Source organism: Marmota monax, unplaced genomic scaffold (genome assembly GCF_021218885.2).
Source record: "Marmota monax isolate L192 unplaced genomic scaffold, Marmota_monax_Labrador192_F-V1.1 WCK01_AAM20220418_F8-fsc00269, whole genome shotgun sequence".
NCBI classification, from domain to species: Eukaryota; Metazoa; Chordata; class Mammalia; order Rodentia; family Sciuridae; genus Marmota; species Marmota monax.
The window spans coordinates 1,484,843-1,511,410 of record NW_026694072.1 but is presented as its reverse complement, the minus strand read 5'-3'; the positions used below and the strand labels follow the sequence as shown (position 1 = coordinate 1,511,410).

The window sequence follows — 26,568 nt, the reverse complement described above, 5'->3', positions numbered from 1 at the left end:
AATAGCGGCTGCTATGGCAGAGCCTGGCACATAGTAGGTGCTCCAGAATTGCAGGAGCAGGTGGCTGCGCAAAGGGATGGAGGGCGAGGATGCGCGGGGAGCGCAGAGGCAGGTGGGGGGCTTTGGCTCGGCTCCCCGGCCCCAACCTCTGGCCTCCGCCCAGGGTTCAAGGGCGAGCGCGACCACTGGCGCAGCGGGAGGACCATCTGCATCAAGACGCACGAGAGCGGCCAGAAGGAGATCGAGGCCTTCGATGCCGCCATCCTGCTCATCCGCAACCCCTACAAGGCGCTCATGGCCGAGTTCAACCGCAAGTACGGAGGCCACATTGGCTTTGCCGCCCACGCGCACTGGAAGGGCAAAGGTGAGGCCGGGCGCGCAGCGGGGCCGGGGTCTGGGACGGGGGCGGGTGGTCTCCTGTGCACGGACCCCAGAAGGACGTTCCTAAGAGCCCAGTGTCCTGTTGCTGTCCCCGAGTGCACAGAGCCAAGCTGCTCTGCCACCCACCGATCACCACACCCCCAGCGTCGGCCTCCACCAGCCCGGCACAGTGGGACAGGGCCGGCCTCTGCAGCCGGCCTCCTGGGCGGAAGTCCCAGCGCTACCCGTTCCTGGAGAGCTCCTTGACTACCCCGAACTCAGGCTGCACCTCTGCAAAGGGGCCATTAAATCGTGGTCTGGGCCTGGTGCCCTGGCTCACACCTCTCATCCCAGTGCCTCGGAGGCTGAGGCAGGAGGATGGCGAGTTCAAAGCCAGCCTCAGCAAAATCGAGGTGCTAAGCAACCAACTCAGGGAGACTCCTCTCTAAGTAAAATACAAAATACGGCTGGGGTGGGGCTCAGGCCATGAGCTCTTAAGAGCCCAGGTTCTCAGAGCATCATTTCATGAATTCTCCCAACAGTCCAATGTTGGGAGGCTCAGAGAGGTTAAGTGACTCTCCTCAGGTCACACAGCTGGGAAAGAAGTGCTGACCCCCAAGATGATCTACTGGTAGATGACAGGGCTATGTGGCTGTGTGGCTGAACATCTCAGCAAAGAGAGCCGCCCAGCCCCGACAGTGGCCTGAGATTGGAAGTCAGACCCAACTGCTGCCATCTTGAGTGTCTCCAACACTTCCAGGTCTTAAAACTCCAGACTGACAGTGTGATAATCCCTGTCACCATAGTCACTGCTACTGAGCCTTACTGAGAGTTGACCTCCTTCAACCCCTACAACAATGATCCCCCATTTTATAGCTGAGGTGATCCAAGTTCAGAGAGGGCAGGGAGCTTCCCAGAGGGAGAGGGAATGGGGGGGTCCCCGGTGGGTGAGTTCAGAGTCGCAGTGAGACCAGATGATCAGGTTCTGGAGCCCCTCTGGGCTCCGGCCTTCGGGCCCTGCACCTCGGTAATGGACCACAGATGGTCCTCAACTTACGATGGTTTGACTTACGATGGCCTGAGATCCGAGGGCTCGAGTCTGTCTTTCTGTTTCCTTAGAGTATTTGGTAAATTATGTGAGACGGTCAACAGTGCGTTCTAAGGCAGGCTTCACGTAGATGGTTGTGCCTGGCTGCGGGCTGAGCTGGCAGGTCTGGTGGGTCAGGGGACTAAGTGTGTTACCTGCAATATTTCCAATCTAGAATGGAGCCCCGGTCAGTGAGCTGTTGGTGGCTGTGAGCCACCTGGCCCAGAGCCGCTGACACCCACAGGTTCTCTGTGACTGTGAGCTGATGGGAGCTGGCCCCTGGTCCAGCCTCCAGGAACCAGGCAGCGGCCAGCCCAGCCCCTCCCCACAGAGCAGAGCAGAATACGGGGGTCGGCAGCTCCCTCCTCCACGTGGTCTCCGTGCAAAGCCTTGGCCTGCCTGACCAGCTGTGCCCCCCCGGGGGGCTGGCGTGTCCCTCTCCCAGCCCCACTACCCCTGTCGGTGAGGGCTAGAAGCTGGACAGTGGTGACATGTGTTCACTCGTCCCCAGGAGAAAAGAGGCCTCTGAATTATTTAACTGCCTGACCGTTGGGAGTGAACCCTGGTCCCAGGGCGACTGAGATGTCTGTGGGTGCACGTGGCAGTAGCGGGCCCCAGGGGACGGCCCCTGCTTGCCAGAGCCGGGGCAGATGGGGGAGATCACGGGATCCCTGGTGAGCAGCCTGGCCTGCCCGTCGGAACCCCCAGAGGAACTGGGAGGATCCCAGTGCCCAGGCTGCAGCCCTGAGCGTCACCCGGGTGCAGCAGAGACATCAGCCTATTTGAAAGCTTCTCAGTTCCTTCCGGAGAGCAGGGGGCTGACAACCCTGGGTTCTCTGTTATTAACAGGGAGACCGAGGCCAGTCCCTGGGACACAGTGTCAGGACTGTCCCCAGAGGGCATCTCTGTGGCTCAGACCGCCCTCACTCCCAGGCCACGGGGGGGGGGGGGGTTATCAAGAGAAGCCCCAGGGCCCTGAGCATTTGCTGTCTCATCTAAACCCTCCAGGAACCCGGGAAGGGACAAGGGCTCTTGTCATCACGCAGGTGGGCCACGTCACCTGGCTAAAGGCCCAGACGAGCGGAATTCAAACCAGGCCCTGCCCACCAGGCCTCCTGGTGCATCCAGAGGTCCTCCTCTCCCGGTTACCCGCCCACCCACCTTAGCTTCAGACAAGTCCCTAATTCCCAGAAGCCATCGCGCCTCTCTTTCCTAATTGAAAACAGCTGGGACCTTTAAATCACCGCTAAGGAAGGAATTGCGACAGGCTGAACCTAGAAGGCTGTGGTGGACAGGGGTCCTCCACACTCATCTCCTATCAGCCTAGGGTCCCACATCAGTCGGGGAAGAGGCTTCTCCCAACATCCCCTCCCAGGCCTGACCCCGATCTTCAAGCAAAGAGCCCCCCAAAGCGCAGTGCTCCCAGGCCCCACCCTGCGGATTCCTCTTCTGCCCTGGATCCAGAGTTTGAGACCCTTGCTCTTGAGTCCGCAGCAGCAACAGCTTGGCCAGGGAGCTCCTTAGATATGCAAATTCTCAGGCTCCGCCCAACTGCTCCTGGATCGGAAACTCTGGGAGTGGGCCTCGCCCTCTGCAGTTGTGGGCCCCGCCCTGGGCAGTTGGCCCCGCCCCTACAGATGGCCCCGCCCTCTGAAGTTGGCCCCGCCCTCCAGGAGTTACCGATGTGAACTCAGGCTTAGGCACCTCTCCTACTCAAAGTGCGGCCGCGGACCAGCAGCACCTACACCACCCAGGAGAGTTACCGACTAGTCTCAGGCAGGCCCCAGCCTCGTCTTAGGGGATCCGCATCTGCATTTTAACAAGATTCCCAAGTGCTTTGAGCTCAGTTGGAAGTTTGAGAATTGCTGCTTTAGGATGCGCTCGGTGTGGGAGGGGAGGGTCCCCCTTAAATGCAGAGGCCACCCAGCTGTTGTGCAGGCCCATTCCCCCCTTACCTTTGCCCCCTCCCAATGATGGCTGGATTGAGGCTCCTACGCCCCCCCCCTTTGGTTCCACAACATTAATTTTACAACCTCCCTGGAGCGAGTCCAAAGTAAAATTTTATGTGATCTGATTACACAAGGTGAATTGTCCTGGATCTGCTTAATGAAACAGAGACTGTGTTTAATGATTCCAGGGGGAACTAGGTAGAGGAAGCCATCCGTCAGGGCTGGTTCCTCCGTGGACAGTAAGATGGCCAGGCGCACCTGGGCAGGGATTCTGGTGGAACCCGCAGTCGTAAGGGGGGCCGGGTGGCTCAGTGTGCCTTTGTTGCTGGATTTGCAGGCGGTGATCAATGACCAGGAATCCTGAGTTAATTGAGGACTTTGGGTTTTAATTTTCTTCTTTTTCCCAGTGAAGTCACTTGGGAGCTTGGCCACAGGACAGGGTGCAGAGGACAGATGTGTGGCAGAAACAGCGTGGCTATGTGCTGAGCTTTGGGAGGGAGGCTCAGACCCACATGGCGGGGCATTGCGGGGGTCTCAAGAGATGCTGGGGGGACCAGCATCAGCTCAGATGACCAACGCTTACGGAGCACCTCCTGAGCCCCAGATGTTGTGCCGGGACCTTTGCAGACCTTACTCCACCCAATCTGCACCACGTCTGTAGGAGGCGGGCCTTATCTGGACTGCTGATTTGCAGATGGGCCTCAAGGAGATCTAATAATATCCTCAAGGTCACCCGGCTCAGGTGGAGAGGAACTGCGTGTGGAGCCCCCGGCCACCCATTCACAAAGTCACCTATGAATAGACCCCGTGTCCTAGGTGACAGGCTGAAGCTAAGGGCCCAGAGGGTGGAGTAGAAGACAGCTGCCCGGGACGCAGCACAAAAAAGGAAGGCCACAGCCCGTCACACCAGGTCCTCTTCCAGGGTTGGTGTGGAAGCTGGAGCCAGGTGCAGCCTGGGGTTGACGTGGGTTGAATCCTGCCTTGGATTCAAATCGCCTCATGTCTCTGAGCATCCTTTGCCTGGGTCTCAGGTGGGGCTAGCCATTCCTACTCCGCAGGCCGCTAGAGAGACAGGGTGAGATTGGGCAAGGTGCCCCGTGTAGCCCCTGACGTCCCCAGAGGCTCCAGCATGTCCATTCCCAGCTTTACCGGGGACAGAGGAGCCTGGTCTCCCCCAGAAGTTTGCAATCAGCAAGAACAGAATGTCCTCTCTGTCCCGCTGCATCCAAGGCCTGGGCACCCGGGCTGCCTGAGGGACCCACCACCATGCAGACCAGCCCCTCCTTTTTCTCCAGGGCCACCCTCAACCCCACCCCCACCCCTTGGCATCTCTCAGGGTGGTCAGAGGTGACAGGGTCTAGAAGTGAGGGTGTGGGGGGTGCTGGGTGGCATAGCAGTCATCTCGCAGTCACCTCCAGTGACCGGTGACCACAGCAGCTGTCCTGAATCACCAGGGGTGCTTGGAGGTGACTCAGGAGTGGGGAGATTCTGGGAAAGCAAAGCAGACCCTGCCACCGCTGGATCCTCCTTAATCACCAGCTGCATCTGGCCTTAACCATTGTAACAGTACGGGCCCAATTAGCCAGAGACATTGTAAATGATTTATTTTAAGAATAAAAACTCTCCCGTCACCACCATAAATATTTCTCAAACAGCCGTGGGACCCCAGGAGGGGACGGGGGCGCAGGAGTCTTCCACAAACTCCGATGTGTTCTGCAAAGGAAAAGGAGCCCTTTATCACGTTGTGAGGGTGGTTTTCGGATTTCAATTTAGTTCAACAGTCATTCACTTGGGCCCCTGCTGAGTCCCAGGCCCCGGGAGGTATCTAGGGTGAGGCTGCGGGTGCCTGGGAAAGAGCAGGGGCTGGAATCAGGCAGGCTTGATCTGGATGGTGCTTCTTTGCTGTGTGACCTTGAGCAAGTCGCTTCACCTCTCTGAGCCTCAGTCTCCTCCCTGGTGGTGAATGAACAGGAGTCCTGATTTCAGGGTAGTTGTTAGGGTTAAATGAGACAATGGGTAGCCATCACCCAGCAGGAGATTCGGATTTAGTTGAAGAACTAATAATAAATGTCCTCACACACATTCCCCCAGGGAGGTGCTGGGTGGCACTGAGCCCACAGGAAGCAGTAGTGCCTGTTTGGAACTTCAGAGCACCTGCCCTGTGGTTTTCCAGCTGGGCTCAGAGTTGAGGTGGAAGTTCCTTTTCTCTGTTCCCAGCATCCTCCTCTCACCTGAGAAGAGAACAGGGTAGCAGTCACAGCTGGTTCGAGCCTCCATGCCCACGGCTGCATGCGCTTCCTACTTCCTCTGTACAACAGCCCCATTATTACCCTCCGAGTAGGGGCTCGGGCCACATGGGACACGTCAGCCGCCGTTAAAAGCCCAGAACTTGAAGCCAGATTGCCTGAGCTCAGATCTGGCTCTGCTGGTTATTAGCTGAGTGACCCTGAGCAAACTACTTAATCTCTCTGTGCCTCAGTTTCCTCTCCTTTTGAATGAAAATGATGATGTCCAACCCCATAAGGTTGGGAGGATTACGTGGAGTTAATAGCTATATTAGCATAGCTATGAAAATACAATTATAGCCGGGCATGGTGGTGCTCGCCTGTCATCCCAGCAGCTAGGGAGGCTGAGGCAGGAGGATCGCCATTCAAAGCCATCCTCAGCAACTTAGAGGGGTACTAAGCAACTCAGTGAGACCCTGTCTCAAAATAAAATGCAAAATAGGGCTGGGGATGTGGCTCAGTGGCTGAGTGCCCCTGGGTTCAATCTCCTGTATCCCCCCCCAAAATATATATATATATATGATTGTAGGTATACACCATAATACATAATTGACATGTAATATAAGTTCTAGATAATTTATTAATGCATTTGATTCTATATTATAAATATATTATTTATATGTGATACACGGTTATTTATATATTACATATGTCACATATATCACATGTATTTATATATGTAGTATACTTCTATGTAATTTAATATGATATATAAATATGCATGTATATGTATAAAATATGCATATATCACATATATTATATATTAATCTTGTATAATTATGTAGTGTACACAATTTACATATTTCCTATCATATTTTCTATATTCATATATGTAGTGTAATGCGCATTTTCTGTCATCTATGATTGTGTATTTCTGTGTCGTGTGTCTCTTACGTTATCTTTCTATGCCGTAGTTACCCAGGTTTATACCTAGGGCTGTGCCTGGCCCGTGGTGACACCAAGTGGTGCCACCTTCCTCCGCGAGGAGGGCCAGAGGCGGTGCCAGGCCCAGGCCGAGGCGGGGGCGGGGCCAGCGCGGTCAAAGGCCGCTCCGCCCCGGGTCCTGCCTGACCGCTGGCTCCTCCTCTCCGCAGAGTGGCCGGAGTTCGTGCGCAACTACGCCCCCTGGTGGGCCACCCACACGCTGGACTGGCTCAAGTTCGGCAAGAAGGTGCTGGTGGTGCACTTCGAGGACCTGAAGCAGGACCTGTTCGTGCAGCTGGGCCGCATGGTGCGCCTGCTGGGCGTGGCGGTGCGGGAGGACCGGCTGCTGTGCGTGGAGAGCCAGAAGGACGGCAACTTCAAGCGCTCGGGGCTGCGCAAGCTCGAGTTCGACCCCTACACGGCCGACATGCAGCGCAGCATCTCGGCCTACATCAAGATGGTGGACGCGGCGCTCAAGGGCCGCAACCTCACGGGCGTCCCCGACGACTACTACCCGAGATGACGGGGCGCGGGGAGGGCGGCGGCCTGGCCACGCCCACTCACCTGGCCTCTCCGGTTGGGGACCGCCCCCGTGGCGGCCGCTGCTTGCCCTCGGCGAGCCTCCTGCATGACAGAGGAGGCTCGAGGGAACCGACTGTCCAGGTCCCCGCGCCCTCCGCACCCGCCCCTTCCCTCTTGGAGATGCGGGCTACCTGGCTTGGCGAGTTCTGGTCACAGGCACCAGCGTCTTGTGTCCCCCGTGTCCCTGCGACCACCACTCCGGGTTGCACTGGTGGGCTGCAGGGTTCACCGTTGTCGTGGAGATGAGCTGAGTGTCCTCCCCCGAGTGCCCGCTGATTGGGTCCTTGCCCGGATGGCTCACGGGGCAGAGCCTCGCTTTCTTCAGGAAGCACTTGCTGTGACATGGCTCAGGTCACCTCCTGTTTGGGAGAAAGACAGCTGGCCGCGTCCAGGAGGCCTTAGATGTCTGGGGTCTGGGTAGCTGGAGGAGAGCCCGTGCTCAAGCAGAATGGGCACCCCAGGCAGGGTCACCGGCTTCCTGAGCGCACCCCAGGCAGGTCACACTGTGGCCCGACCCCACCAGGGCTGGAGTCGCACCTCCTCTCCTCCCTCCCTGCCCAGCACCCTGTCTAGGAGGTGAACTCGGAGTCCTGGATCCCATTCCCAGGGCTCCCCAGGTACCCGACAGAAGACCCAGTGACCCAAGGTGGGGGGTCTCACACCTTGATCTTACACTGCCCTTGTGACCCCTACCACTGGGTCCCGTGCTATCCAGGTGAGAGCCCCAGGGGGCTCCAGATCAGAAGGAACTGCGCCTGGAAGAGATGCCCCTCCTTCCCAGGCACCGGCCTCCCCTTGACCACAGCCCAGTCGGACCCGCCTCCCCCGGGATCCTCCGAGGAAGGGGTCAGAATGGCCCATCATCTCCACCCTCCGCTGCTCTCTTGACACCAAACCAAAGGATTTCTGAGGACTTGAGTCACTGATCATTCATTGACCCGAGATCCCCTCCCGCCCCCCAGGTCGGATCCTTCGGCTTTACATCCTGTCCACAGGACCCTCCCACCACGTCCATGCAAAAGCCATAGGTCACTGCCTCTTCGCCATCCTGTCCAGGGCGGCCCCCCTGAGCCGCCCCTCTGAAGTCGAAGCTCGTTCCAAACAGCAAAGGGGCCTGGGGAAGGCAAGTGAAAAGAGATATATTTTTTTAAGAGGTCTATGACGAATACATTCCGCCCCCTGGACCCCGGCCACGCAGAGAGGGCACAGGAGTCGCACCTGATTCCCTTCTCTGGTTCCCATGACTGTAGGATCTGGGCCACCCCAGGGCCGGGCCAGGGGGCGAATTTCTAGTGTTCTTTCACAAAGCAGCAGCGGACTTGGCCTCCGCTCCCACTGGGAGGGCAGCTGTCTCTGGGAGATTCGGTCCAAGACCTGGACCAGCTCTTTGCCGGTGGTCACCTTGGACCACCCGCCTCTGTCTGAAGATTCCTCAGGTCAACACTATCATTAAATGAGAGTTTTGTTGATAATTCTACCACGTGGCAGAGTGTTGTGTTCATAGATGGGATGTTTGCTTGGGGTGTGTGTGTGTGTGTGTGTGTGTGTGTGTGTGTGTGACAGAGACAGGTAGACACAGTGACAGATTATCTGGGGCAAGGGTTGGTGTCTAATCCTGAGGTCACTGAGATAGATAGGGCGGGGAAGACAGAGCTCCGGGACGCGGCGTGAGGTTGCTCAGAGCTGAGGGCAGTGTCCCTCTCCTCAGGGCTTGGTCCTGGCTCCTGGACACCATTCTGTGCTCTGATCTGTGCCCCAGGCTACCCTGGGACCCTGTTGTTAAGCCAAGTCTGACCTGGTCACAGACAGAACCCAATCCAACACCCCGGAACCTGGCTCACAGACTGAGCCCTGATCCTGGGCACGTGCTGATCCATGATCTGGGTCTCCTACTGATCCCTTGTCCACACTCCACACGGAGTCTGACCCTAACCGTACCAAACCCTGACCCTGGTCATTGACTTCACTCCAACCTGGGTCGTCTGCCCAGAACCAGGGCTGACAGTGTCTCCTGACTGAGCCCTGATCTCTGTCACCTGAGCTCCGATTCCGGCCACAACCTCAACCCCTGTCCTGGTCCTGGAGGAGTCCTGACCTTGGTCACTCTGAGCTCTGGCCTGATCTCAGACCAAGCGTTGGCTCTGGTCTCAGGCTTGATCCCAGAACCCGTGTGCGGCCGATTCCCCTCCCACCCCCTATGCAGCCCGTTTCTCCCAGCCAGAAACCAGGGACGCCACGGAGCACCCAGCTGTCCTGGATTCTCCCCCGGGACCTCACGGATCCTGTGCCACATCCCGCTCCCCCTCCCCTTCATGGTGAACGACCGGAAGGTGGGAGGAGCTGGGGGCCAGGGGCCGGGTGAGATGGACAGGCTGGCGCCCTGCTCTGTCCAGTGTCTGCCTTTGCCACCTCCTTGGCAGCCCCCTGGCATAGATCTTTATGGCCAGCCTGGGAAGGACCTTGGTCCTGATTCTAGGGACCCACAGGCAGACCCCCCATCCCTGCAGAGCTCCCACTTAACCAGGTCCCGAGCGGATACGTGTACGGGGCCAGACAGCTTCGGGAAGATGCTCCTGGACAGAGAAGGGGAGGACGTGGGAGGCTCTTCATCTACCCTGAGCTGCTCAGAGCGGAGATCAACTCCCTTTTCTGGGGACACGGAGGCTCGTGTGGTCACTGGCCTGAGCACAGAGCTCAGCTGCTGGCCTCTCCTTCAAGGGCCTCAAAGCCCATCCCGTTTGCAGAAAGTGACAGTCCCCCTGTGTCCATGGAGGAAGAAAAGCTGCAGATCCCAGTGGTCCTCGGTGCAGGGACGCCCAGGCCCCACAGCGGCTGAGAGCTGCCATCTACTCCAGATTCTCTAGGAGCCCTGGAGGTCACTGTGAATGTCTCCAGGGGACATGTGGGAGGGGAGAGAGGATAGAGATGCTGGGGAAAGGTCCTGTGCGGACCCCTCCTCCTTCTGGGGGCCTGGCTCCGCTCCCCTCCCCTCCTCTGGTTCCTCCCCCCCCTTCTTTGCCCTCCTCCTCCCCCCCCCCCGCTCTCTCTCTCTCTGGCTCTTTCCTCCCCCCCCCCATCGCCCCGTCCCCGTGGTCTCCTCTCCATCTCTGTCTCTACACCCTGCCTCTGGATCCTGGGCTCTCGCCCACCCCTGCCGTCCTCTCATCCTGGGGAGCGGGGGCGACTCGGCGGGATGCAGACGCAGTGAGACAAATGGTACCCAGGCTGGTAACCAAGGAAGTGGTTTCCTTAGCAACAGAATCTGCAGGCACAGGCTGCGCTGCCCGGTCCCTTCACTACCATAGGGAGGGAGGAAGAGCCCACTAGATGTGGGGAGGGGGGCAGGAAGACAAAAGAGCCAAGAGGACCCCGAGGTCCTAGGCCAGGCAGTTTGGGGGGGATGGTATATCTTTGTCTGAGATGGAGATCACAGGGCAGGGAGTGGGCCAAGGAGGGGAAGATGTCCCTCTGATTATAGCCTCTGCTCCCAAGAGCTCATCCCGCAGGCAGGGGAGGGCTGGAAAGTAGGGAACAGACACAAAAGCCCTCCTTCAAGTCTCCCTTAGAAATTGGCCACAAGGTTGGGGGGTGGCGGGGGGACCAAGCACAGCCCTGTGGGCGGCCAGAGGCTCCGGGAAGTTGAGCGATCTGGTTTGAGACACAAAAGTTGGTGGCAATACCTGGATTATATTCTGGGAGAATCCAGAGACTGTTCAGAAGGTGAAAGAGGCAGAAGAGAATATGGAGAGAGAGAGAGAGAGAGAGAGAGAGAGAGAGAGAGGTGTAAATCATTGATCTGGCAGTTTTTCCCACCAGGAAAACAAAAATATGTTCCATTTTAGAGAAATGAGAAGGAGGAGGAAGGAAGCCACTGTGCCCTACTGTAGGAGAGCTCTTGCTGCTATAAATAACTGTTCCCAAAGAAAACATCTGTCAAGACGCATTCCCTTCCGGAGAGAAGAATCATGTCCCCCATCCGTGTTGTGTTGGTATTTAAATGACTCAGGGGGGTGCGCAGGGGAGGATGGGGACACGGAAAGTTGATGGATGCTACACGGAAGCCTTTTCCCCAAAAGCAGTTCAAGGTGCCGGCGACGAGGGCTGTGAATCCAGATGATGATGATGACATCCATCCTCGCGGAAGCAGCGTGTTTATTTACCCCATTTGCAGGTTTATCGACTCCCCCCAAGGTGACAGTCTGCAATCTGCCAGCGCACAGGGGGCGACCCAGGGAGAGGAGGACCCCAAGGAGGACAGGGGGGAGGAAATGATCGAACACTGATGCCCTCACCCCAGCCCCAGCCCCGCGGCCTCAAATCCAATTTCAGAAGGTGGCCGTGGCTCAGAGCAGGGCTCTCTCTCAGGCCACCGAGGGCCCGTTCAGTGAATGAGCATTGTGCAACAGAATGTGTTGCCGCAAAAATGACTTCTGTGCATTCTGGAAGAATCATTTGCTGAGCAACGAGGGAGAAGGAACAGGCAGAGCAAGTCACCCTGGGCCGTGACCAGAGCTTCAGGCGTTCTAAAGTGGGACCGAGAGGGAGGAGGAGAAATTCTCCTCCGAGACACGAGTTAGGCACCCAAGCCATCGCCACCATTCCCTGGGCTTCTAGAAATTGCCACATCCGGGCTTATTTAGAAATTCTGAGTGTTTTTTCCAAAAGATGGGGCTCAGCTAGACAGCTGTATTTTCCAGAGCGTTCCAGGTCCAAAAACCATTACGATACAAGAGTGATCCCGTAGATAACTACCAGCCCCAGCTAAGCCACCGTCACCACAGGACAAAGGATGGCTGCCATCTCTCACACCTCTTCAGGCATCATGACCAGCGCATTCCTCCAACCAGCACACAGTAGGCGCCGTATCTGGCACATAGTAGGTGCTAAGGAAACGCCTGCTGATTTTCTAAAGAAGCAAATCAAGGAATAGGAAAGATACTGAGTGAAGGGTCCCAGCCACCTGCCGCCACAGGCCTGAGCCAGTCCCCGAGCTGCCTTGGGTTCCATTCCCAGTGTTATTCAGCTGTTTCTACTCTCTCGCCCCTGCTTGGAGTCCCCCAGCCAGCGGTGCGGTACAGCTCACAAATCCTGGTCCTCAGGAGTCGCTGGTTCCCAAATTCTTACGCAGCGATGTCCCATGAGTAGCTCAAGGTCTATCCGAGAGGCAGTTTGCAGTATTTCAGCTCACTCCACGACCCACAGCACCCCGGGAAGCCCCTGCCTGGCTAAAGCTCGACCTCCCTAAACTCAGTTCAGCTCTTCCTCGTCTCAGCAGCCTCCCTGACCACAGAGACAGGTTCTGCTTCTCCTCTAACCACAGGGGAGTGAGAAACCATGATTACAGTGATGATCACAGCTAATAGTTATTAGATACTAAGTATGTGCCAGTACCATGTAGAATATCACCAAATTATGGCCAGAACCCCGGGAGACAAGAGACTCTTATTCTCCCATTTTGCACCTGAGAAACCAAAACTCAGAGAGGCAAAGCAATTTCCCCCGAGGTCACACAGCAGTGGAGAGGATGGAACTGGACTTTGAACTGGTTTCATAGTCTGCGTTTAACTCCTGTGCTACATCCTGGAGGATAAAATGAGTTCAGAGCCAAGAAAGGAAGGAGAGGGTCTGGCAAGACATCGGGAAGGGGTGCTGCCCAGGAAGCACCTAGCAAGGAGACTGCTATAGGGCTGGGGATAGAGCACCACCAAAACAGAAGTAGAATCTCAAATAGAGTTTGAGATTTTGCACCGCAGAGCTCTTTAGCAATGCCTGAAGATATTTGGGGTTTTCACTCCTGGAGGTGGAGGGGTGTTGCTGGCATGGGGCGGGGTTAGAAGCACAAGAAGTTGGGGGGGAGCTGAGATGGGGCCTCAAGCGGGAGCCTCAAGCAGGCCAGACTCTGGCTGGGAGGTTGGTTTACAGGTTCCCATGACGACGGCCAAGCAATGATCTTGGACTCCGCAGCTCAGTGGTTCTCTACAAATCCTTTCCTCTCGGCTTCAACCACCACCGCACCCCGACATCTGCCCCCCAGAGATGCAGGGTCAAGTCTGCCCGGGAAATACCGCCCAGGAAGGAAGTGCGGCCTCCACCCTTTCATCCGGACAATGGAAGGGAAAGACTTGGGTAGAGGAGGAAAAAATGGGGAAAAATCCCATCACCAGGAAGAGAAGGGGTGTTCCCAGACCAGCTTCGAAACCTAAGGAAAAGCCGGAATTGCCTCCCCAAGAAAAATGTGCGCATGCACGCAACGTGCTGCGTCTACAGCTTCAAGGAGCCTTTAGATCCCTTGGGGCCTAAATTATAGAGTTAGAAATCTAAATTGGTGATTCTCAAATTAGAGCAATTAGGAAACCCTATATCGCTGTGCGGGGTGGCCCACGCCTGTCATCCCAGCAGCTGGGGAGGCTGAGACAGGAGGATCCAGAGTTCAAAGGCAGCCTCAGCAAAAGGGAGGCCCTAAGCAGCTCAGTGAGACCTGTCTCTAAATAAAGTACAAAATAGGGCTGGGGAGGGGGCTCAGTGGCTGAGTGCCCCTGAGTTCAATCCCTGGTGCCAAACCAAACAAAAAACTCAAAGGTGAAACTCTGATCTGGAAGTCAGTGGTTCCTGACCAGAGGTGGCTTTGTGGTCCAGAGGGTACTTAGCACATGAACTTTCCACCAGGCAGGGGACAAACCTGTCACAGAAACACCTTGATAAAGCCAGACACCCCACATGGACACATCCAGGCTGACACCTTGTCATTATTTATCTGTATTTCCTGATTTCACCTATTTGAACCCCGACCCTCATCTTTGGGGTGAAGCTTGATTTTCACATCTAAGTTCATTTCGCCAGCCCGGCCTTTGCTCAAGGTCCCCTGAAGGCTGAGCGCTGGGCGAGGATTTGTGTGCAGGTCCTTTAATTAAGAAATGAGCCTGGGGAGCAGAGGTAGGGAGAGGAGAAAGGAAAGGCCAAGGTCAGGTGCATGGTCAGGGTCAGGCCTGTGGGTCAAGGGGGTGTGACTCCCCCAGGACCTCCCAGAAGTGGGTAGGCCACCTCCCGGGACCATCTGCTACCGGTCAGGAGTGGTCATCAAGTCTCCACCTTCCCTCCCGCTGCAAGGGCACCTCAAGTTAATGACATCAGGAAGTCCAGGGCCCAAGGCAGGAGGCATTGTGCATGCTTGAGGTGGCATCCCTCAGAGACCGGATGCCAGGAGCCAGCCATAGCTGATGTGAGAAGTGAGCCAAGGGGTGCAAGTGACATCACCAGTGGGAATGTTCAACCAGAGGGACTCACGATCCCTGAGGGTCTTCCTGGTTCAGGTCTCACCCTTGCCAACTCTGAAACACCCTGAGCTTCAATTTCCTCTTCTTTAAAGTAGACATGACGGCACCTCTCTCACAAAGTTGTTGGGAGAGTGGGATGAGCTTATGTTGGTAAAGTCCCTGGATAACAGTCAAGGATCAATAAGCACCTCATACCTGAGCAGCAGCCTTTTTCCAAAAGCAGCCTGTCTTGAATATGGAATCTGCTCCATTTCTAGTCACCTCTTGAGCAGGATTTATACCAACCACAAAGTGAATCTCCAGGAAGTAACTGTACAAGTGTGTTGGTCAGCTTTCCAGGACTATGACAAAACACCCAGGTAAACAACTTATAAGGAAAAAAGATTTATTCAATTTGTGGTTTCAGAGGTTTCAGTCCATGGTGGCTTAGACCTGTGGTGGCTCAGTATGTTATAATGGGAGCATGTGGTAGAGGAGGCCTCTTCACCTCAGGGCCGCCACAAAGCAAAGAGAAGGACAGGAAGAGGCCTGGCTCCCCAGCTCCCCAGCAAGGACCTTCCCCCAATGACCTAACTTCCTTCCACTAGGCCCCGCCTCCTAAAAGTTCCACGCCCTCCCAACAGCATCCTGGGCTAGCAAGTCCTGAAACTGTGGATCTGCCTTGACACATAGAACCAAGCCTTCAACCCACAGCTTTTGGGGGACACTTCCAAACCACATCAGTGATTCTAAGGAACCCTGGTACAAAGAATCAAATGGATTGGGAAAGAAGGGGGAGCAAGTCATGAGAGAAGGGCCTTCTTGGCTTAATAAGAGTCTCCCTGGCTCCCTATCAGTGGGTTCCAACTGACCCTGGCCAGCTCACACAGACAAAAACCTTTTTGTTCCACTTGCAGGTAGAGAAACCATCTGAGAAGCTTAGGTAGGTCCTAATACTCACATACCCAGAGGATGCAGGTGATGCCACCAATATGTTAAGCATTTTGAGAGATCACAAAACAAAGGGAATAAATCCTCTGACTAAATCAAGCATAAGATGGGCAGAATTGACATTTTGGAACTCTAGAATTTAATCCACAATGTACATCAACCGGGGGGATGCTTAATGGAGTAAAGGAACCTGAATTTCAGCATTTAAGGAAAGCCTTAAGGTCACCCTCTGACCACTAAAATAATGGAGCAGGGACTTCAATGACCACACATGACAAGGAATACAATCGTCACAAAAGTAGTTTGAAAAAGTCACTGAGCAGAGAGTTTCGTCTCCTGGTGATCAACCACAGCAAATGCTGGGGCAGAGGGGAGACCATGATTCCAAGAGTGACATATTATAACACTCAAAATGACCAGTTTTCACAAAGCACAGAAAAGAACAGGAGAATATGGTACCTTCAAAGGGGAAAAAAAATAAATTGACAAAGATCATTCGTGAGGAAACCCAGACATTGGACTTAGTTGACAAAATCCTTAAATCAACTGCTCCAAATATGTTTAAGAAGCTTAAGAAACCATGAACAAAGAACTAGACGGAATCAAGAAAATGATGCAAAGCCAGGTGCAATGGCACACGCTTGTCATCCCAGAGGCTCAGGAGGCTGAGGCAGGAGGATTGTGAGTTCAAAGCCAGCCTCCGCCAAAGCGAGGCACTAAGCAACTCAGTGAGGCCCTGTCTCTAAATAAAATACAAAATAGGGCTGGGGATGGGGCTCAGGGGTCGAGTGCCCCTGAGTTCAATCCCTGGTACTCCCCCTCCCACCCCCAAAAAATGATGCAAGAACTCAGTGAAAGTATCAATAAAATAGAAGTAAAAAGGAACCAAGTAGAAATTCTGGATCTGAAAGTTACAGTCACTGAAGTAAAAAATTCTACTAAAGGTGTTCAGCCACGAATGTGAGCAGGAAGGAAAAAGAGTCTTTGAAATTTAAAATAGAAAAATGAGAATTATCCAGTCTGAGGAACAGAAAGAAAAGAAGGATGAAGAAACGTGAAGAGCTAAGGGACTGGAGGTCACCATCAAGGGTAAAAACATGAATTATTTGAGTCCAAAAGGAGAGACGAAAGAGAAAGAAGAAAGACTATTTGAATAAATAGTGACCTCAAAACTCTCCCCCAAAAAATGATGAAATACATGAATTCACACATAAGATGCTCAATGAACTTCAAGTAGAGTAACAAAGAGATCTTCATCAAGATATATTATAAGCAAACAGCCAAAAATCTAACCCAAAGAGAGTCTTGCAAGCAGCAGGACAGGAATGAGTCTTCACATACACAGGATCCTCAGTAAGAGGAAGAGACAATTTCTTATCCTTAATCACGGAGGCCACAAGGCCCAGTCCAAATCCTGAAATAAAATAGGTAAGTAAATAAAAGGGCCAGCCAAGGATGCTAGATCCAACAAGAGTATCCTCCAAAAATGAAGAAGAGATGAAAATGTCCCCAGATACACAAAAGCTGACCAATAAGAAATCCCAGAGAGTCATTAGGGCGGAAATGAGAAGATTCTGGAAAGCAACTCAGAGCCATGAAGACCTTTCTGGCATCTTGCTCCCCAAGGCCCACGACAGAGCCACAATCTTCTACCCCCTGAGAAGCTGGTAAAGTCAGGACTGATCCTGCTGATGGCAATGAGTGGACAGACGGCCCAGCTGATGGGGTGGGGACAGTCCCCGGTTTCTCAAAGAGAAAGACAAAGCATCAGAGGAGGAGGGTGATGGTTTCTGCCCTAGGATTCTGTAGCTGTCTCAGGTTCACGTGGACAGGGCTCTGTGGATCTTTTATCTAGGAGACAGGTTCTCCATCTATCATGGTACAGTTGTGCCCTGCAGAACTCTCCAAGATGCCATTAGCCCCCAGTCATGCAGGTTGACATATTGTGATGCTTTTGGAAGACTACAGTGTCTCTAATTTGCAAATAAATAGCACAAGGGCAAATAGTACAGCTTTGAGGGGGGACTTGAGTGGTCTGGGGTCTAATCCTCTATCCCCAAGCAGATGAGCACATAAAATATTTCCAAAACTAGAAAATCAGAACCTTGTAAATTACACTTTTTTTTTTACAGGGAGAGATCGGGGCCCTGATAACGCAAAGAATTTGCTTAGAGGAAAACGAATGGCTATCGTGAATAAAGAACAGTTGCTATTAATCAAGAACAGGCATTCTATCAGATACTTTTCTTAGATGATCTAAGATGAAATTCTAGATGAAGAAACTGAGGGTCAAGGTGGTGAAGTCACTTACCCAAAAGTTACCCTCAGCGTGCATGACAGGAACGGGCTTCACACTCAGGCAGTGTGGCCATAGGGCCATGTATGATTGGCTTATGGCACTGAACAGCTCATCTCTGTTCCACTGGGCACTGGCTGGCAGCCGGAACCTCCTAAATGCCCCCTAAACACATCAGGGAGCTGGAACATAGAGGCTCTCTCTACCTCAGTCTCCCCTGTGGTCTGTCCAGCATGGAAGCTTCAGAACAGTACTTCCTGCTGGTGGTCAGAACTCCCAACGCACATCTCCCAACAGAGAAAGGCAGGTGCTCCTTAAGACCTGGCCTCTTGAAGCCACAGTGTCACAGACTGTCTCCTGATGAGGACTGTCAACATCTCATGGCAGAAGCAGTATGCGGGATGCAAGGTGACAGTGTGGCATCTCTGAGCCATGCCACCTGTCATGTTGGTCGATGGGGTGGGCAGCAGTGTGGGGGCAATGGAGCCACCCAGCTGGAACCTGGCTCTTGGGCTCACCTTTGATTCGACTTTGCTTCAAAGTGCTCCCCGGGTGGCCACGGGGAGTAGAGTGGAGGGGATGGGGACGGGGTGGCCGGGTTCCAGAAGGTGCTTCTGGGTGAAATCCAGATGCCCCTCTGGGTGCCATCTCCTGCTTCCCCTGTCTGTGCTGGGTCCAGGAGACGGACCTGAGGACCCTTCCCGGGTTTAAGCAGAGGGGAGAGCCGGCAATTAGTGGAGGACAGGAGGACACTCCCCTAGCCCCTCCTTCCGCGTGGCCGCAGCTCCCTCTGCTCTGGATCCAAAGCTGCTCTGCTTCTCTGCAGGACCCTCGCCCCCCAGGTTCGAGGGACCCTCTGTCCCCTTCCCATCCCCCTAAGGACCTGGAGTGGGCAGTGGTCCTACTAGGGGGTCTATGCAGGACTTGGAATTACCCACACCAACCCCCTGAGGGAGACAAAGCCCCAGGGAGGAGAAGGTCCCTGTCCAAAGGCACAGCGGATGTCACACCTCCTTTCCCAGTTGTCAAAATAAAGATCCAGAGAACCATCAGCCCTTTCTCTAGTTAATGACTGAACTGAGGCCGCTGGGCCCTGACCTGAGGCTCGTAGGACATGGACCCAGGAAAGCCACGCCCACCTCCTCACCTGGGGGGGGGTCCTGGGAAGTGGCCACGCCCCCTTCCCTCACCTCCCTGCACAAAATGCTTCATTAAGAAACATGCGTTTAAAGTCCTCCGATGTGCAGGACCGATGTTTAAGTGCTAATGACTGTTATCCCAGGCAGCCTTCCACCTAATTAAATGCACCACCCGGTAATTGTTAGCTAATTCCCCAAGAGACGCGAGGGGCCCCTCAGGTGGTAGGATCGCGTCTTTCCCCAGCAATTGACCTCATTCTCAAGTCCTAGGCTGGCAGCCGGGTTGGTCTCAGGTGTGGGTCCTGCAGAAAGAAAATTCTGGTTCCAAACCCGGCTCTGGCCTTTCCCAGTGGGGTAGCTGCGGGAATTGGCTTCATGTCTTTGAGCATCCGTTTCCTAGCCTAGAAAATGAGACAAATGTCTGTGGACATTTAAATACCCATTAAATAACCATTAAACGTATTTAATTACTCTCGTCAGTAGAGGTATATCCTTCATCATGGGCTCAATGCTTTATTTTGCCATTTCAGGTCAGTTTTATTGAAGTATATTTTGCATGCAGCATGTATTAGCCAGCTTCACATCATGATAACAAAATACCTGAGGTAAGCCACTTATAAAGCAAAAAGGGTTATTTGTGGGGCTCATGATTCTGGAAGTTCCAGTCCAAAATGGAGCAACCTCATTGCCTTGGGCCTGTGATGAGGGTGGCAGGCACACTATAGCATGAGCATGTGGCAGAGCAAGCACTTACATCATTAGCCAGATAGTACAGAGAGACTGAGAGAGTGGGGTTCCATGATTCCCTTAAAGGGTACCTTCCCCAGTGACCTGAGAACCTCTCACCAGACCCCACCTCTCAAATGTCCCACACCTCTCAATAACACCACCCTGGGGAACAATCTTTGGGGGGACATTCAATACCTAAACTGTAACACCAAATGTTGCCACTTTCAGACATACAATTTGATGAGTCATGACAGTGACCAGCATTGCTGTCATGCTAGAGAACATTTCCATTGCCCCATAGGACTCTTCCAGGCCCTGTGCAGTCACTCTCCTCCCTCTACCCCATGGTTCCAGGCAACCACAGATCTGCTTTCTATCCAGATAATTTTGCTTCTAGAATGTCATGTAAACAGACATGCAAAGAGCCTTGCTTCTTTCAGTTAACAAACTTCTTTTGTGATGTATTCATGTCATTGCATGAATTAGTTCATTCCTTTTCACTGCTCAGTAGTATTCCATTGTATGGACATACCCCATTTTTTTTATACCATTCACCAACTGATGGTGATTTGGGTTCTTTCCAGTTTGGGGTTATTATCAATGAAGGTGCTATGGACATTCACCTACAGGTCTGTATATAGACATATGTTTTTATTCTCTTGAGTAAATACTAGAAGTGGAATTACTGGGTTTCAAGTTCACTGTATGCTTAACTTTATGAAAGAAATGTTTTCCAGAGAGACTATACCATTTTGCAGTCTCACCTGCTGTGCGTGAGAGTTCAATGGCTCCTCACCTTTACTGGTATTCTTGGTCTTTTCAGTCCAATATAACCTCATGGGCATAGTGGTACCTTGCTGTGGTTTGAATTAATATCATAATGCGTGGCTGTGCGCATCTTTACGTGGGCTTACTTCCTGCTCTATGTCTTCTTTGGTGACGTCCCTTCAAATATTCTGACCGTTCTGTACTTGGTTTGTTTTCTTAGCAAGGAGTCAAAGCATTCTTCACGTATTCTGCTGGCAGATGCTTTAAAGAATATGCAGACCTGCCTCAAGTGGACAGCTTCCCCTTTTATTTTTTTAACATAAAAATCTATCATTTTCATTAATTAACAAAATAAAGTTGACAAGATAAGCAATGCACAAATACATAATAGATGAATAATATAAAAATATACAATTAAAAATTTTAAAACAGACTAAACCTATGATTGTTTAGTGAAATGATTCAACAATCTACATATAAACACCAAAGGTCCAATTTTGCAGGTGGAGTTTCATGAAAGGCATGAGGTTATTTCCTCATATAAGTTTTTAAATAATTTCTTCAAAAAGAACAGGAAAGCACATACCCAGTGGACTGGTACGCTGCCATAAAGAAGATCGAAATCGTGGCATTAGCCAGTAACTAGATGGGACAGGAGAACATGGTGCTAAGTGAAATAAGCCAGACCCAGAAAGCCAAGGGTCAGAGGTTTTCTCTCAGATGCAGAATCTGGACCAAAATTAGGAGAATAATAAAGGGAGGGTGAGGGATCCCAAGAAAACAGAAGAGAGCCTGGGGGAGCAGAGGAAGGGAGGAGAGATGGGAAAAGGGAGGAATGGTGGGATGAAATGGACCGAACGATCCTACGTACGTATGTGAATAGGCCACAGCAAAGTTCACCTTTATGCACATCCAGAATGCATTAATTTTTTTAAAATACTATAAATAAATAGAAGGCAGACCAGCAGAGTGGAGGAGGGAAGCAGGGGATTGGCGGAGGGTCAGGAAAGGGGAAGTGCTTGGGCCTGACCTGGATCAAATAAAATTCCGTGCCTCTATCATTATGTCCAAATGAGCCCCAATATCATGTATGACTGTAATGCACTGATGAAAGAAATCAAAACGTGGTCTCCTCTTAAAGGTGCTTAAAATTTAGATATTAGTAAAAAAAAAATTGTTAAATAGACTCATGATTTCTAGTAATACTTATGAATAGATATGAGAGTGGTAAGTCAGCTTTTTCGTTGCTGTGACCAAAAGACCTGCCAGAACAACGTCGAGGAGGAAAAGTGTATTTTGGCTCCTGGTTTCAGAGGTCTCAGTCCATATACAGCCCCTCCATGGATGCCCGGCGTGAGGCAGAAGGGCATCTTGGCAGAAGGTGGAGGAAAGCAGCTCAGGAAGGCAGAGAGGGAGATCATAAACTATGTCACGCCCCGTGACCTGTCTCCTGCAGCCACACCTTACCTGCCTATCATTACCACCCAGTGCAACCCACCCGTGGATTAGGTTCCACCTCTTTATCTCATCGTTCCATCTTCGAACTTTCTTGGGTCGTCTCACCCGTGAGCTTTTGGGGGACACTCATATCTAAACCATGGAAGATGGGAGGAATGGTCGACCCAACTACCCTACGTGTGGACCCATCTGGTCTCCCACATGGTCTCCCAAAGCGCGTGCCCATCTCCCAGTGCAAAGTACATCTGGCCCATTTCCAGGAGTCCCCATGTTCCAACTTTTCCCACGTTACCCAGAAGCTGGGTCAAAGCTTTCAAGGCCAAAGTCTTCTGAGATCCAAGGCAAATTGTCAGCTTGATCCCCTGTAAAAATGAAAACAACAAGTTATCCATGTCCTAGAAATAATGGCACAGAGTAGATATTTCCATGTCACAGAGGAGAAACAGGGGCTTGGAGGACAGGGGGCTGGACCCCAAACGAGGTGGAAGCCCAGCTCCGGTCCAGCACCCAGGGCATGATCCTCCAAAGGGCTAGTGTCCCTCTGCCCGAGGCTTTGCTGGTTACTGCCCGTGTGGCCTGTCTCTCTCGGCTTGTTTGTACTTGATCGCTGCAGCTCTCCGCAGCAGAGGTGCCGTGTTACTGGCATCTCTTAATCTCGGGCATCTGCACTGCAACTTTGCCTTCCTTCTCACATTTTCCTGCATCGCCCTCTCAGGAGCTGCCTGCAGGGACTCTAACCCTGCTGCCCGTCACCTGTCCCCCAGGACTTCCTCTGTAACCTCAGCAGAAGCCTCCAGGATCCCTCTGACTCTAGAAGCCTGCAATCCTGCAGAACTCGCACCACGTGGTTGCTGCTGAACTCTGTGGTCATCTGGAGCAGTAGCCAACCTCTAGGGAGGACTGCGGCAGCCTCTGCGTACCCGAGTGACTGAGCACAGTGGAACAGCTTCCCGGGCCACCCCCTGGAAGCAGAGTGCTCCATGGTCTCCCCTCGGAGGAATCTTTACTTTTACACCTTTGGCTGAGATGATGTGGTCTTGCCAGCTCCTGAGCTGCCCGCCAGCCGTCTTCCCCATTATCTCTGTGCAGAAGACTCAGCATCTCTTTAGCAGCTGCCATGTCTTTCAAAACCACAACTTCCTTAGCCCCGGTTTTTACTTGCCCTTTTCTGATCAAGCGGCACGTTTTCGGATTGCTTTGCTTTCTGTTCTTGATTATTACAGGAAACTTGGCTAAAAGTTGCCAGCAATACCCATGCCACTGCCTGAAGGTTGTGCTGCCTTGAAATTTCCTCTGCCAGAGGAAATTTATTTAAATTAATTAATGCTTAAATTAAATATTTAATGTAATAAAACAAATTAGATATTTAAATTCGTTAAATAAATGGTGTCCCCAGAGCCAAATTTTATCATGCACTTATATTGTGCAGGCACCAAAGTCTTCTACATCTTCTGTTCCCTTTGTACCTGTCAGCTATTCCCTTCAATAATGCTGCATAACAAACTGTGACCAAAAGCTCAGTCCTTGTCCTCAATGCCAATCCAATAATGAGGACACAGTTTTGAGGAAAAGGAAAAAGAATGCTTATTGCCCTATACCCGGCCCCAGCAGGGGCTGACCTCAGCGTGACCGGCCCCAGGGGGTGGACCTTGACTCCTGCAGCCTCTTAGATTCTTCCTCCCCCTCTTACCACACACAGCCCTCCCTCAGCAGGCCCGGGGATCAGTCCCAGGACAGTGAACGCCGTGCACATGCTATAACAGCAGCATGTCCACGGCGTTCACTGTTAAAAGTCACCTAGGGAGGGGGACTCCACAGGCCGTGTGCAAACACCCTGCCGCCTTACCCAAGGGACGGATCAGCATCACAGTAGAGGGGCTCTGAAGGGCTGCCTCTGCTGCCAAGGTCACGCCCTCTCTGGGCAGCCCGGACCCAGGACCAAGTGATGCAAGGCAGAAGCTCTGGATTCCTCAGCCCAGTTTGGGAAACCCCCAAAGAGCCATTCTCTCTCTTGGGGGTCCACCGAGCCGTCAGGGAGGTGCACCATAGTACCACTTCTCTCTGCCCAGGCCTGGCTCTCTTCCCCTCCTTCCCATTAGTGTGGATCCAAGGGCAGTCCCCACCCAGCCCCCACCAAAAAAAAAAAAGAATTCTGCATGTGGAAATCCATCTCAGAGTTGGTTTCCTTGAAAACCCAACTTGGAACAGGTAGGCAAATAAAAGTGTCCCCTAGATGGCTTTTTTTTTGGGGGGGGGGGAGGTACTGGGGATTGAACCTCAGGGTGCTTTATCACTGAACTACCTCCCCAGCCCTTTCTATTTTTCATTTTAAGAAAGGGTGTCGCAGAACTGCTGAGGGTCTCATTGAGTCGCTGACGCTGGCCTCCAACTTGCGATCCTCCTGCCTCAGCCTCCTAAGTAGCCAGGATTATAGGCCTGCACCGCCACACCTGATACCACCACACCAGGATATCTTTATTCCCCAAAACAGGCCGCAGTCCACAGTGGAATCAACTGAACCCTAGGGAGGAGACTCAGAGTTGCTGAGCGGCTAAACCGTGCTGTTCGGTGGGCATTTAAAAATAAATTATCACATGCACTATCTGGTTCAATGGTTCAATGAAAACTACAGGTGGAATATTCAGTAACTGAGTCCCTGGCCACAGTACATGCTTAAATTATAATAATCAAAACAAATGCTTACTGAGCATTTAAAATGGACCAGGGTTGTACTCAGAGTTGTGAACCTGGTTTTTTATTTTTTACTGAGTCCTGGAACCAGCAACCAGGCCCCAACCCACTGCCCTGCTCAGATATAGGTTTTTCTGTAGGAGGTCCTTCCTGGGACCTGGCTTTGTACACACACCACAGCAGTCATGTCTCAGGACACACACCTGATCCAAGTGGGCAGTCTGGTCTCAGAAAAGCGGGGGAATTGTGGCTCAGCCCCATGATCCCAGAGGGGCACCCCTCACTAGAGGGATCACATGGAAAGTCGCGGCTTCCTATGGCACCTGTCTCACTGAAATATAGGAAGAAGATGAAGAGTCAAGAAGGGAGTGTTATTTTTATATAAGAAAAGTGTGTGGTGTCAAATGCAAGATAGCCATACAAGTTTAAGATAAAATAAGGAATCGTCAATAGAATCTCCCGCCCAGGCTACAGGGACCCCTTGTAGTGCTAAAGGCCCTGCGGGACCTGTTTCCTGTCCTGCTGGGCTCTTGAGCTAGCAGAGGACCGTGAAGAAGGCCGGATTTGGGGGTCAGAGTGGCTGGCTTCAAAGCTCGGTTCTGTCCATTCACTAACTTCTACTTAAAGGGTGGCCCTGGGACCGTCCCCATCAACATCCCCTAGGAGCGGGTCAGAAATGCGCCTTCTCAGGCCCCGCCCAGACCCTGGAGTCAGAATCTGCAAGGCAACCAGGTCCCCAGGTGACTTGCCCCACAGCGGTCCCCTCCCCACAGCCCCCCACAATTTCACTTTCTGAAGTTTCAGTTGCACCTGGTCAGCCTGTGCATGGAAAGGGGGGTGGTCCGTTTTCAGAACCTAGAATCCGGCCTTACCTGGATCCCATGGCACCGCTTGCCTTTTCCCCGCCCTAATTCTACTGTTAGCCAATCGTGTAGATGAGAACCCAGATCTCCTCCAATCAGAGGGAGGGGCGGGGCTGTGTTAAGCCCCAGATATAAGCAGGCGGACTTGCAGCCACGCTCAGGCTCCGGCTCCGGCTCCGGCTCCGGCTCCGGCTCCAGCTCCGCAGCCTCCAGAAATGAAGGTCTGCTTTGCCCACCCATTTTTGGAGCCCGCGTTTGATTCCTTGTGGCGCCTCGGAATGTCTCACAAGCCATAGTCTGAAAATACCAATTTTGTCTTGATTTTTTTCAAGAGAGACCATAGTCCCACACTTTCCTTAGAGTGTGTTGTCGTAATTGTTGGAGGTGAACAGCGCTGTCCCTCTGCACTGCGCCTGTGTCTAGGAAAAGAAGGACGCTGAGAGTCTGGTGCTATCCGCGGCTCCACGCATACGTGGAGGAGGGGCAAGTGTACCTTGTTGCAGCCCCAACCAGCTCCTGTCCATTCTGCAAGTCCCATGGCCTCTGGACAAGCCACCCCTGGCCCCTCAGCCTGTGCTAGGTGGCCCTGCACACCTGTCGGGGGTGGCCTCTTCACTTAGCCAGCTGCATCTGGGCTTTCAACGGGCTTCTCAGTGGCTGCCATTTGGGGGGACCTTCTCGATGGCAGGCAATTTGCTGGCATTTACTTCTCCCGCCAACCCTACCAAGGGACCCCAGTAGCAGGGCCTCTCACCACGGAGGGAACTGAGGTCCAGGGGATGGAGTGAGTTGCTTAAGATGAGCAGGAAGGAGGCAGGACCAGGACTCGGATCCTTGATCTGAAACCAAAGCCAGTGGGTTGGAACCATTTGTCAAAATGCACAAAGCACCCAGAGAAGGAGGCGGAGGACAGAACCCACCAACCCGTGTATCTCTGTAGGAGACACAGTCACAGTGACACAGCGCACCCTTTATTCAGCAGGAAGCAGCGCGGGTGCAGATGTTCTGTGGGGTGGGAGGAGGCAGAAAATCTGCAATCTCTGAGTTCTTTTTCTCCAGCTCCTCTGTGGTTTTTTGGTTCCCCAAGCCAAGCCTCCGCTTAATCCAATTAAAATGAACTTGTGCATGCTTATCGCTCTTTATTTGGTGTGTTAAAAATGTGCAAATTACCCAGAGGCCCCTGCATCCCCTGAACCAAAAGGCATCAATAAAACTATTAAGTTAAATCCAATT

The 26,568-nt window shown here is 52.8% G+C and overlaps 1 protein-coding gene and 1 long non-coding RNA gene across 3 annotated transcripts in view; one reads left to right on the top strand and one right to left on the bottom strand.

Moving 5' to 3' along the window:
- Window positions 1-8,659, top strand: part of Wscd2 (WSC domain containing 2) — an 80,770-nt gene extending 72,111 nt beyond the window's left edge. For both annotated transcript variants that reach the window (XM_058585557.1, XM_046464319.2), the window contains exons 8-9: window positions 164-364; window positions 6,776-8,659. In XM_058585557.1, the coding sequence (XP_058441540.1) occupies window positions 164-364; window positions 6,776-7,128 (554 nt within the window). In that variant the 3' untranslated portion in view covers window positions 7,129-8,659. The remainder of the gene's footprint in view (window positions 1-163; window positions 365-6,775) is intronic.
- On the bottom strand, window positions 4,975-25,202 carry LOC124106656 (uncharacterized). Its single transcript, XR_006856108.2, has 4 exons — window positions 24,676-25,202; window positions 22,074-22,143; window positions 7,319-8,301; window positions 4,975-5,627 (listed from the first exon to the last, which is right to left on the bottom strand). It is a non-coding gene; the product is annotated as an uncharacterized LOC124106656 (long non-coding RNA).
- Between the last annotated feature and the right edge of the window lie 1,366 nt (window positions 25,203-26,568).